We start from the raw sequence: 12,908 nt of genomic DNA, 5'->3' as shown, positions 1-12,908 counted from the left end.
TGAAAGCATCACTTTGGTGCAGTTTTGGATCTTTTTGTTCAAAATACCCTGAAACTGTTCTTTTCTGGACAGTAAAGCACTTAGGATTTTTTTGTTTTATTTAAGATTTTATTTATTTATTTGAGAGGTAGATTTACAGACAGTGAGAGGGAGAGACCGAGAGAGAGAGGGCTTCCTTCCGTTGGTTCACTCCCCAGATGGCCGTATTGGCTGGAGCTGCACCGATCCGAAGCCAAGAACCAGGAGCTTCCTCCGGGTCTCCCACATGGGTGCAGGGGTCCAAGGACTCAGGCCATCTTCTATTGCTTTCCCAGGCCACAGCAGAGAGCTGGATCGGAAGTGGAGCAGCCAGGACTCGAACTGGCGTCCATGTGGCATGCCAGCACTGCAGGCAGCAGCTTTACCCACTACACCACAGCACCAGCCCCAGTAAATTATTTTTTTAAAATATTTGAAAGGTAGTGTTATAGACAGTGAGAGCGAGAGAGAACGATCTCCCATACACTGGTTCACTCCCCAGATGGCCACAAGGGCTGGAGCTGTGCCTATATGAAGCCAGGAGCTTCTTCCAGGTCTTCCACACGGGTGCAGGGGCCCAAAGACTTGGGCCATCTTCCACTGCTTTCCCAGGCCATAGCAGAGAGCTGGATCAGAAGAGGAGCAGCTGAGACTAGAACCAGCACCCATATGGGATGCCAGCACCACAGGCGGAGGATTAACCTATTGAGCCACTACTCCAGCCCCAAATAAATGCTTTTGAAGGAATAAAACCGAATATATTTTGAAGAGAATCAATAGGGTTTGCTAACTGATAGATTTTTATCATAAAAGAAAAGGAGATCTGCAGTCCTTAGTACTTGCATAGCAAAGATTGAAGAATAAACTCCATACTGCTAAAAGTTGGCTCGTACTCTGCACTTTGCCTGAGCATCATGAAGTGCCTCACGGATTCCGAAGCTGTCTTCCTGCCTTTGATGTATCTCCGCGACCTTTTATTATTAGCACTGAGACTCTTAGGCTCGCCCTTTCTGTTGGTCCACCCAACTTCTTGTTTATCCCAGCAGCCTCTGCCTTTGCGGCTTACTGTCCCTCTGGGCTGGCTTGGGCAGGCCCTGTATGTGTGACTTTGAGAGAGGGCTCCATGAGGACTGCCCTCTGGCTGTGGATCTGAAGAACACAGACCCAAATCTACCCTGTTGTTCAGGCTGTCGGTGAAGCTCGCCATCGAGCCTGTGAGGTTGCTGTGCTGACTGCTACTCAGGAGAGCTGACTATTTCGTCTGTTATCCAAAATCGGGAGAGCAGCCCTTTTTGGAATACAGTCAGCTTTCTACGCCTGCAGGTTCCACAAGCACAAATTCAACTGACCATGGATAGAAAATAGTCCGCTAAAGAACGCATCTGTACTGAACATGTACAGACTGTGTTCTCTCATCTTTATTTCCTAAACACAGAACAACTATTTGCCTTGTTTTAGGTACTATAGGTCATCTTAAAAATGATTTAAAGTAGGGGCCAGCACTGTGGCACAGCAGGTTAATGCCCTGGCCTGAAGTGCCGGCATCCCATATGGGTGCTGGTTAGAGACCCGGCTGCTCCACTTCCGATCTGGCTTTCTGCTGTGGCTTGGGAAAGCAGTAGAAGATGGCTCAAGTCCTGGGCCCCTACACCTGCGTGGGAGATCCAGAGGAAGCTCCTAGCTCCTGGCTTTGGATTGGCACAGCTCCGACTATTGTGGCCAATTGGGGAGTGAATCATCAGATGGAAGACCTCTCTCTCTCTCTCTCTCTCTCTAACTCTGACTTTCAAATAAATAAATCTTAAAAAAATTATTTAAAGTATATGGGAGGATGTCGGCAGTATGATGAGGGAAATTCAAAAAGTTTGTGAGCAAGGGAATAAAAAATAATTTTGGTGCAAATAAATTGAAACCCATACCTAGCTTTTTCATCATAGTCGTCTTCTATGAACTGACTGAAAACCCCTCTATGTAAGTACTGGGCCATATCATAGAAGGGACTTGCGCATCCTCAGATTTTGGTGGCTGCAGTGGCCTGAAACCAGTCACCTGCAGATACTGAGGGACTGCTGTACTCCCGTTGTGTCCTTCTGATCATTTTAAATCTTCACCGCGACCTGGGAAACTAGGTGATAATCTCCCCTCTTTGCAGATCAAGAAACTGTCTCTAAAGGGCCATGAAACTCGCTAACCATCTTGCACTGCTCAGAGCCAGGGCTGCTGCCCCCAGTATTACATTCTCTGTCTGCACTGCTCTCGGCCACTTCTGTCCAGTAGGTTTTAGATCAGCTGGCGAATAATCTGTTACCACCCACGGTCATGAGGGAGACTGGAAAGATCTCGGGGTGAGTCACAGGGTGGACTCTTTGTTCTGACCCAAGTATGTGACATCTGCAACCTCAGTCACTTCATCTGTGAAATGGGAATTAATGCCTGCAGGGAACGTAAGGGAAGATAAATAAGGAAATGTGTCCTTGAAAAAGATGAGCCCTCTGTACCAGCTACAAAATCATCTTCTTCAAGCACAGTGGCAGTAGAAGGGATTTTAGAACTACTCAGTAGCTGAGCTCGGGACTCATTCTTGACCTTCAGTCTGAACACTGGGTTCTTCCTCTTCCATCAGGCTGGACTGAGAGGAGCCTGGCCATGGGGTCACTGTCTGACAGGTTGGGTGAAGGTTTTGTCTGTTTGACAGCACTGGTTAACCAGGTGTTTGTCTGGGACTGGAAGAGATAACAGCTCCTTGGTCTTAGTCACACTTTTCTCAGTGTGTTAAGGAATAAATTTCTATCATTTGTATGGTAGTTGTGGCATGCCTGCTGATTTTTGTATTTTATGTAAACTAGTGTGTATTTGAGGACTGGTTTTTAATTTAATATCTAGGTCGCACAGAGGACCCCTCTCTCTCGAGCCCTGGAGCCTCCCCTGAGTGGCCAACAGAGTTGCCTCACCTTGGATTTCAGTCCCAGACCAGTAGGGCAGCCAGAGAGGGAGTCTGGGAATAGAGTCTTTGGAGAGGGCTGTCGAGAACATTCTTTGATGTGGTTGCTCATTCTTGCAAAATTATCTTGTCTTGTGATCACAGTGATGCAGGCTGTTGTTTGTGAGTTCCAACTGTGTGTGAGATAATAAATGTTTTTGGCAGAAGGCTTGCTTAAAAATGGGTGTATACCAGGAAAGACCAAGGAGTAGTTACAAGTGTGGTCATACCGTGAGCTGTGCAAGTCAGAGCTGCTTTGTGAAATAGTGTCAGTCTTCCTCGACTCCCCATCCTGTAGGAAGGTGACGGTCTTTGTCCTCCTGTGGAGCGGGACAGCTCAAGCTCCAGAGGCAGACATTACAAGTCCTTCGCAAACTCTGTGTCCTCATCTGTTTTCTGGTGCTGGGAACCTGCAACAGAATACCCCACAGAGTAATTTATAAGGAAAATGCGTTTGGTTTGACTCACATTCTGGAGGCTGGGAAATTCAAGAGCATGGCATTTGCATTCTCTTGACTTCTGATTGGGGTGGGGGTGGGGCTCGTGAGCATGAGCAGAGAGGACACAGGGCAGCCTTGCCTTGCCACAGCCTGCACTCTTGATAATAAATGCAGGCCCATGAACATAAGAACTCACAACTGAAGGGCAATAATGCCTCCGTGAAGGCGGCACCCTCATGATCTCTACAAATCCCACCAGGCCCTACCTCCCAATACAGCTGCCTTGAGGAAGTAAATTTTCAGTACATGAACTTTTGGGGGATACACAAGAGGCCATTGTACTCTGCCTCTTGTTGGCTAAATTCTGGGTCACTGGATGTTTCTCCAGGGAAGCCTGGTTCTTTGTATTGAAAAATGATATTTAGAGACCAAGATCTGGTGCTTGGTGTGTTTAGTGACACTGGTGCTTTCAGTGGACCATGTTGAAAAATACACATTTACCTATTCTATGTTGATGGTTATTTGCTTGTTTTCACAATATTTTCATTGTAATATTGCTGATTTTGGAGCAAATGATACCAGTTTTCTATTTGTATTAGTCAGAGGTTCCATTTATGTAACCTTAAATATAATCAATTATATGAAGTTAATAATGGTCTATTAGGTGAATACGTATAGAACTTTTGGAAGCCTGGAGTCTATACCATGAAACACTAGGCACTGCTGATCAGAACTGAATCCTTGTTGCTTTCCCAGTCCTGACGCTCAAGGTCAGGTCCTGGGGTCTCTGAACTGCCTTCCAGTCTCATTCCCGACACCCTCCCATCCCAGCCACGTCCCGATCAATCACCCCTGGCTCCCTTTACACCTACTCCACGGAGTTTCTGCCTCAGAGCTATGACTAAGGCTATCTCTCCCACCTCTAGACCTGCACACACCTGTCTCCCTGAGACTTCACTAGCTATGACTTCCTTTAGGATCATACACTCTCATCAACGATATGTGCCACCCACAAGCCCCTAAAGCCAAACCCACATTTTTGTTTTATTTGTTGTATGAACGCTTTCACCAAGAGCTCCTGCACCTCTCGGGCAGGAGCCACATCTCATTCTAGCTGCCAGCTTAGCCCACACAGGGGTGTGGACCGTGCATGTTGGATGAACAAATGCACATGTAATTTTTGTTTTAAGTTTTTATCCTTTTTCAAGGGAAAATGAACAGTTACCTTAACTCCATCAGCCATAACAGAGCAACAGCCTCTGTGGTGCAGAACGGGGGTAGGGGGGCAGAGAATTTGAGACACTCTGAGATATTTTGAGTAGATTGTAAGTCTTCCAGGAGTAGGAATGGTTGACCCAACTTATTCTATGGGTACCCCTCCCAAAATTAAGCATTTTTCATTTGCTAGAATAAGCTGAAGTAAATTGAAAACACTTGATTTTTTAAGTAATAACCTTCAGACTCAGAAAAACAATTATAGTCCTTGAGTCCAATGATTAATATACCATTGTAAGTAGCATTTCCCCACAGAATATTCTTTCCATTTCTTTGAAATTTTAGCCTGTGCTTCCATTTCTGTATTTCTGGGCTAAACACACACACACACACACACACACACACACCACTATCTCTTATGAAGTCTGTTGACTTTGATTTAAAATTGCTTGGCTGGTTCGCAGCCAGCTATGTAAAAACTAGGGAGTTTTTTTTTTTTTTTTTTTTTTTTTTTAATGCTTATTCCTAGAAACTGTCCTTGGAGACTGGGCACCAGCAGGCCCCACGCATGGGTATTATGAAAATGCTCTGAAGACTCTGATAGTCTGCCAGCTGGGACGTTTTCGTAGTACTTTTTTTGTGTGTCCACTTCAGAAGTCAGTTGAAGGCAGTTAAATTAGGAAAACCTTGTCTGTAAGCCCTGCAGAGTGAACTGCTGGAACTGCTGTGAGATACAACATAAATAGTTTGGGATGTGCTGTATGATCCACCTGATACCTTCTCATTCTTTTATCTTGAGTTTTCAACCAGGGGAAGAAATAAAACTTTGCCATCCTGAACAGGCCAGTATAATTATGGTTGTATATACTGTAAGCTTCAAATAGTTACATAGCATTCCACTACTGTGTCATGCTTTGGGTGAATTACCGGCCTCTGATTAGTAGACCTCCTTAATTGTCTATGAACTGGAACCAAAAAATGAAAATTCAGATCAATGTTCAGCCAGAACTGATTTATTTATTTATTTATTTGACAGCTAGAGTTATAGACAGTGAAAGAGATGGAAAGAAAGTGATTCACTTCCCAAATGGCCGCTACGGCCGGAGCTGTGCCAATCCAAAGCCAGGAGCCAGGAGCTTCTTCCTGATCTTCCATGCAGGTACAGGGGTCCAAGCTCTTGGGCCATCCTCCACTGCTTTCCCACTGCTTTCCCGGGCCACAGCAGAGAGCTGGCTGGGAGAGGAGCAACTGGGACTTGAACCAGCGCCCATATGGGATGCCGGCACTGCAGGCAAAGGATTAACCAAGTGAGCCACGGCACCGGCCCCTGAAACATCCTGAAAAAGATCACTGAGAATGGATGTCTTATTTGTGGATTTGACATACTTGTTTTAATATATGAAAAGAGTTACTTTCCATTTTCATTTTATTTTGCTTCCACCAGGAGATAAACAATTTCGCATCTTATCACACTGTTGGCCAACGACACAGTGAGGGGGTGACTATACTTTGATTTCATAGTTCTATGGATTTGTTGTCATCCTCTCTGTTATAACTTGTTCTAAAAAATTCAAAATATGGGGGCTGTTGCTGTGGTGTAGCAGGCTAAGCCTCCACCAGCTGTGCTAGCATTCCATATGGGTGCCGGTTCAAGTCCCGGCTACTCCTCTTCCGATCCAGCTCTCTGCTATGGCTTGGGAAAGCAGTGGAAGATGGCCCAAGTCCTTGGGCTCCTGCATCCGCATGGGAGACCTGGAGGAAGCTCCTGGCTTCAAATCAGATCAGCTGTAGCCATTGAAGCCATTTGAGGAGTGAACAAGTGGATGGAAGACCCTTCTCTCCTTTTTGTCTGTAACTCTACCTCTCAAATAAAATCTTAAAAAGACTCTAAATATGAAAATGTAAATGTATGGAAAATAGGTTTACTCATAATATTTTAGGAAGTGGAATAAGCTAATGAAATTGATCAGTATTTATCTCTGATGTGTGATCCAGCTTTCTCTAGAAAAGTTTTTTCAAAGCTGACATATATGAGTAATTGCCCTTCTCAAAAAAAAGTAAGCATTAAGATAAATCACATCAAAAGAAAAAAAAATCATTTCAATCCTCCTAACAAGCCAGAAGTACTTATTTTTTCCTTGTTTGATTCTTTCCCATGCATTATTCTTAGATATTTATCAATATGTGATAAATGCAGTGCCTTCTGATCATATCACCACTTAACCTTAGCTGACTCTCTTTACGTTGCCTGCACAGTCTTTATAATTGTTTTAAACACCTGAGTGAAATTACAGTGGGTATTTTCCATTGTCCTCTGGGATTTTGTCTTACTCCTGAATGTTCACTTTGCTTACAGATTAGAAAATGGAAATTTGTTCTGATAGAACCTTAGCTTCAGATGACACTGCGTGTGTACACACCCTGATCTAGTGCATAAATCATCTGATTGTGTTGACCACAGAGTTGAATTTGCCGAACCATTTGTGCCTGTGAGTAGGCGCATCCTCTGTAAGCAGTGTGATGCTGCATGCCAATCTTGCTTGTTCTCGATCGACTACTATGTCTGATGAAACTCCAGAGTAGTTTCCCTGTTCTTGTGACCAGAGGAGCTCAGTGCTAGGTTGGTGAATGAGTTGCTTGGATGGATTCAGACCTTGAGAGGTTATGAGCGCTAAACAGAGGGTGATTCCCCCTAAAGTCCCATAATCTCTAATTAATATACTATACATCAGTTCCAGGAAATTCTACAAAGCTGAGTGTTGCCCTGTGGCTTCTTGATTCCTTTTGTGTGTGTGAGTTGTTTTGAAATATCACATATTTCAACATTTACTTGTTTACTTTTGGAGGTAGAAGGGCAACACCTTGCTTGGTTGGGCCTTAAGCAAATGTGTCCTTATTTCTTGGGCTAAGTAGTTCATTAGGCTCAATGTTGTATGCCCCCAATTTTCACAAAACATTACCATTTTATTGTTTCCTTTCAAATTCATTTTAAAAACTAGCATTCAGACCAAGAATCGCAGATAAACACAAAACAAAGTGGTGTCTGCTTATTTCAGGGTTTTCCTTTTAGCTGCTTTGCCAAAATTCCGAGTTTTCACAGGATTCCTTGAAATGTCTTCTTCAGCAGAAATTCATAATGTCTTAGAAATGGATGAATTTTACATTCTTTGCAGTCAAATGTTTCCATAGCACCTTAGCAGATGCCACATCTTTGGCCATACCCCAAAATTCTTGATACTGAGAGCAAACAAAAATATTGTCTTAAGAATCTGGAGCAGCCTGAATTTTTCTTACCAAATGCCGCCATCATTTTATATGATGATTCCTGTTCTCTGATTTGATCCGGGTAATACAAAGGCCTCCCACAGAAAGATGAAAAATCTAAGTGACTTAGGCATGTTTTGAATTGAGGTCATTATTAATTCAGGGGAATTTTGAAGGAAGAATGGGGATTTTTGAAGAGCAGACTACACATTAACAAAAGGTTTTCCTTCTACAGCAAGGCTACCAAACGGAAGGTAGTCTTTGTTACTCAGGATGTGATTAATATGCCCTCATCGTTTAATTTTAGAACTTCTAAAATAAGGAAGCTTGCATCAGATCAGGGCACGTGATTTGGAACCTCAGAGTGCCTAACTTTTTTCATTTGCATGACAGAAATAATAACGAAGATATTTCAAAAAGCTTGTGGAAACGGGCAAAAGAATTAAAATTTATTTTGAAAACCATGCATAGCGTTTTCAGAATGTACATTTTTTTCCATGAGCTTTTTGAGGATACCACAGGATGCACTGCAAAAAGTTTGGAAAATAGGGGACGGTGCCGTGGCTCACTTGGTGCTGGCATCCCTTATGGGTGCCGGTTCTAGTCCCGGTTGCTCCTCTTCCAATCTAGCTCTCTACTGTGGCCTGGGAGGGCAGTGGAGGATGGCCCGAGTCCTTGGGCCCCTGCACCCGTGTGGGAGACCAGGAAGAAGCTTCTGGCTCCTGGCTTTGGATCCGGTGCAGCGCCGGCCATAGTGGCCATTTGGGGAGTGAACCAACAGAAGGAAGACCTTTCTGTCTTTCTCTCACTGTCTGTAACTCTACCTGTCAAATAAATAAATAAAATCTTAAAGTTTGGAGATTAATGCACTGGAAAAAGAAACCTCTACTAATATTTTTGTGGCTGTTCAGTCTTTTTTTCTTATGTTCTTGTAAAAATATTTTTGTAACCATGTTTGATATGTCATTTAAATCTGATTTCACTTAACATTATTTCAAATTTTTTTTTCTTGTTTCCACTCTGCATGTTAGTTGTAATGTCTGCATAATTCCATCCTTCCAGTATTCCATAATTTTCCTGATTGTATCCCCTGTCACTGGTGCCTTAGAAAAGCTTAATTGTCTGCACACAAGGATCCTTGTGAAGCCTCTTGTTCCCACCATGATAGCATTGCTCACACAGGTTCCAAGAACTCGCTGACCTGCTGTGATTTGTCTTTTGCAACAGAATCGTGCCCCCTCCCCCTTTTTGGGGGGGTCCTGAATTCCTTTCTGCCGGTTTTCTTTCTGTTTGTTTTGTTGAGTGAGGGGGGGACAGGAAGCTGGTTGTGATCCCACCTCATGGGAGGCCATTTTTGTCTTTGTCTCCTCAGTGGTGAAAGTGGAGCTGGGAAGACGGTAGCTGCTAAATACATCATGAGCTACGTCTCCAGAGTGTCAGGAGGAGGCCCCAAAGTCCAGGTGAGCTGACAACGGCCTGGCTTGCAGACCTTGTGCTATGGGAAATGTGAAAGGCTCCATTTGCTGTCCAGGAAAGTGTTTTACTTCCACAGAAAACATGTTGGTTCCATACAACCAAGAAGCTTGACATTTGCAAAGACACTGCATATTTTTGACATTTGCAAAGACACTGCATATTTTGAATTGATGCCTAATATGTAATGAGCTCCTGTATATCAATAAAAGGCAAATGGTCCAAAATGAAAACAAACTAGAGACATGAAAGACAGCTCCTGGAAAAGGAAATACAAATGACTCATCCAACATGAAAATATGCTCACTGTCATGATAATAAGAGAAATGAAAATTAAAACTAATTCCAGAGAACCTGTTTTTATCTGTAAGATGGGCAGGAATCTGGTAGTGTTTTAAAGACTGTTGATAACAGTGTGAGGACATAGGAAATCTCATCCATTGCTGGGAAGACCATGAGGTAGCATACTTTCTTGGAATACATTTCAGCAAAAAATAAAAGCTGTCAGATTTATGCATATATACCCTTTGACTCAACAATTCTGCTTGAGAGAATTTTTCCTTTACATGGGCTAGAATGTCTGCAAAATGATGCTTCCGTAAAGTTACATGACATTTTTGGTAACACAAAAGAGTAGAAACAACTTATTAAGGGCTCATCAGTAGACAACTGGTGAAAAAGAAGTTGATGGTTCATCCTAATGGAATATCATCAAACCTTTATGTGCAGATATAGAATAATCTGAATGATAATGTCAATTACAAAAAAAAAAAAATTAATGTTCCCAAGCTTATGTATAGTAAGCTGCCATTCGTTTGAATGGGTATCCCATAACCCTGGATGTAGACATGAAAAACTGGTACAATAATTGTCTTCAATGAGGGGAGCTGGGAGTCTGGGGAAAGGGTATGTTTCCTATACATCCTATAGAAACTTGCATGTTTTGAACTGTGTTGATAATTGCTAATTTAAGAAACATAAAATTTTCAAGGAAAAGAGAGAAAAATGGAAAGAGTAGATATTAAAGGGGAAACCCTAGGAGAGGGAGAAGACTCAACAAAGAAGACATGAGCAGTGAGAAGAAAGGGGAGTGAATGTGTAAGATGGGCAGAGAAGGAAGATTTAGGAGGACAGTGTGATGAACCGGGTAGTCACAACTTGATCCGTTCTTGGTTTCCCTCATTGCAGTAGCAGAAGGAACATTGATGGAAATAGGCAAACTCCTCCCTACAGTGCGATGGGTCATGGTGATGGTGGAATAAGGTCCACAGAGCGCCATCCAAGCTCACAGCATGCATCCTGTACATGCTGCTAGTGACTTTTTTCAACATTGGAATTCATTTTCCATGGTAGAGTTCATCTAATAAGCAGTATGATTGCCATAGTCAGTTGTAGATTTTCAAAATGCACATTAAAATTCTCTTCACTGTGGCCATCCCTGCTAATCAAATAGGGTTCTATCATCATGGCTGAGTCACCAAGGCAGAGTCCAGAATTCCTTATGTAGAGTACAATAACTCTGTCCAGTAGAAAGATGATGAAGGCCATGCATATAAATTTTCTAGTAGCCACAGTTTAAAAAAGGAAAAACAAATAATAATTCTTAAAATATATATTTTGGGGAATGGGCCTTGTGGTGCAGTGGATTAAACCATGCCTTGGATGTGCCGGTTTTAGTCCTACCTCCACTTTCAATCTAGCTCCCTGTCAATGCACCTGGAAAGCACAGATGATGGTCCAGCTCTGGCTGTTGTGCCCATCTGGGGAGTGAACCAGCGGATAGAAGACCTCTCGTTCTCTCTGCCTCTCTGTAACTCTGCCTTTCAAATAAATAAATAAATCTTAAAAAATGGGGGGAGAGGCTCTCCTTGTATCTCTTCCCTTCTCTAATCATAGAGTTTTAAACAGTTTTATGCCTGTATCCATCTATCAACTATCAGTGATGTCCAACAGAACATTGGGACACACGGTGAGCATCTCAGGGAAGAGAAAGAAATAATGGTGAAAGGGCAGCCCACTTAGAAAACAGCATCCTGGACTCCTGTCTCCATGTCAGCCATCTAAGGAGAGGGTACAATCACAGAGATGGAAAAAAGCAAGTGGACTGAACCACACCAACCTGGGTTCTAGGGATGCACTCCCTGTCCAATATGGACACCACTCGGGTGAAAGAGCCCAAGGACTTGGGCTTTCTTCCACTGCTTTCCCAGGCCATAACAGAGAGCTAGATTAGAAGTTGAAAAGCCTGAACATGGACCAGTGCCTTTATGGGAAGCTGGCACTACAGACGGTGGCTTTACCCACTATGCCACAGAACCAGCCCCAGGCCTCTCCTTTTTTCTCTATGAGAAGCTGATTGTCCTAAGTGGTACAGGCACATCAGGCCAGCAGCAGACAAGAAATAGAAAGGATTCATGAAGATCCACAAACTCAGAATTAATTTTACAAAGAAAAGTAAAGTTTATTTAAATCCTTGAGTTTTTCAAGGACAACGGGCAGCTTGGCAATAGGTTTCTAGGCTTTGAAACTGATTCCCTGGAGGGATCACCCCGAAATTTCCCTCGGGGCCATTACTAATGACCGTTTCCCAGTTGGGATGGAATGCCAGTTCTCACTTCTTACAGCAGTTCCCCTTCTGAATGTTCGGGGGAGTGCCAAAGGAATACTTCACTCCTCTATGGTCAATTAGTAGTTAGTGCCTTAATTTGGTCCTGTTTGCTATCGCCTATGACCTAGTGGCCAGACTGTGGACGGTTAATGTTGACTTTTCTCTTCCTGTTTTCCTATGAGTCCAGTGATGCTGAGCTCTTGGCTTGGAATTAGTCAGTAGCTAAAGAGCGCAAGCCAGAAGACTTGTTATTTCTGGAACATGTTGAACCATAGCATGTGAATAATTAGAAGTACAAGGAATGACTCACTTGTTGAAAGACCTCTCCGGCACCAAATCCTATCTGCTGAGCTGTCTTCTGTCCTGGTGTATTTTGCACACTTTTCAGCCTGGCAGAGAACTGGTGTGTGTAAAAAATCAAATTCTCCCCCTCTAGCAGTAGGCCAGGAGTGTTCCTCACAATGCGTTGTTGACCCTTGCTGGAGCTGGTTGGAGATGCAACTTCTTGGGCCTCATGTTAGAGCTACTGATTTTGCATCTACATTGTAACTAGTTCCCCAGATTTTTTTTTTATAAAAAACTAAGATTTTATTTATTTGAGAAGTGGAGTAACAGAGAGGGAGAGAGAAAGGTCTTCCATCCACTGGTTTACTTCCTAAATGAGCCGATCCGAAGCCAGGATCTTCTTCCAGGTCTCCCATGCAGGTGCAAGGGCCCAAGCACGTGGGCCATCCTCCACTGCTTTCCCACGCCATTAGCAGGGATCTGGATCAGAAGTGGAGCAGCTGGGACTTGAACTGGCACCCATATGGGATGCCAGCTACATAGGCAGAGGCGTAGCCTACTATGCCACAGTGCCAGCCCCACTCCCAGATAGTTTATACACATTAAAAGTTTGAGAAGCACAAAA

General features: G+C 43.4%; 1 protein-coding gene across 1 annotated transcript in view; it reads left to right on the top strand.

Moving 5' to 3' along the window:
* The window catches only part of MYO1E (myosin IE), a 226,062-nt gene that overhangs the window by 114,477 nt on the left and 98,677 nt on the right, over window positions 1-12,908 (top strand). Inside the window, exon 5 of the mRNA XM_008268949.4 lies at window positions 9,290-9,377. Coding sequence (XP_008267171.2) covers window positions 9,290-9,377 — 88 coding nt within the window. The remainder of the gene's footprint in view (window positions 1-9,289; window positions 9,378-12,908) is intronic.

The sequence above is a fragment of the Oryctolagus cuniculus genome, chromosome 12 (genome assembly GCF_964237555.1).
Source record: "Oryctolagus cuniculus chromosome 12, mOryCun1.1, whole genome shotgun sequence".
Lineage (NCBI taxonomy): Eukaryota > Metazoa > Chordata > Mammalia > Lagomorpha > Leporidae > Oryctolagus > Oryctolagus cuniculus.
Note: the sequence above shows the minus strand (reverse complement) of the source record. Positions and strands in the feature narration are given on the sequence as shown.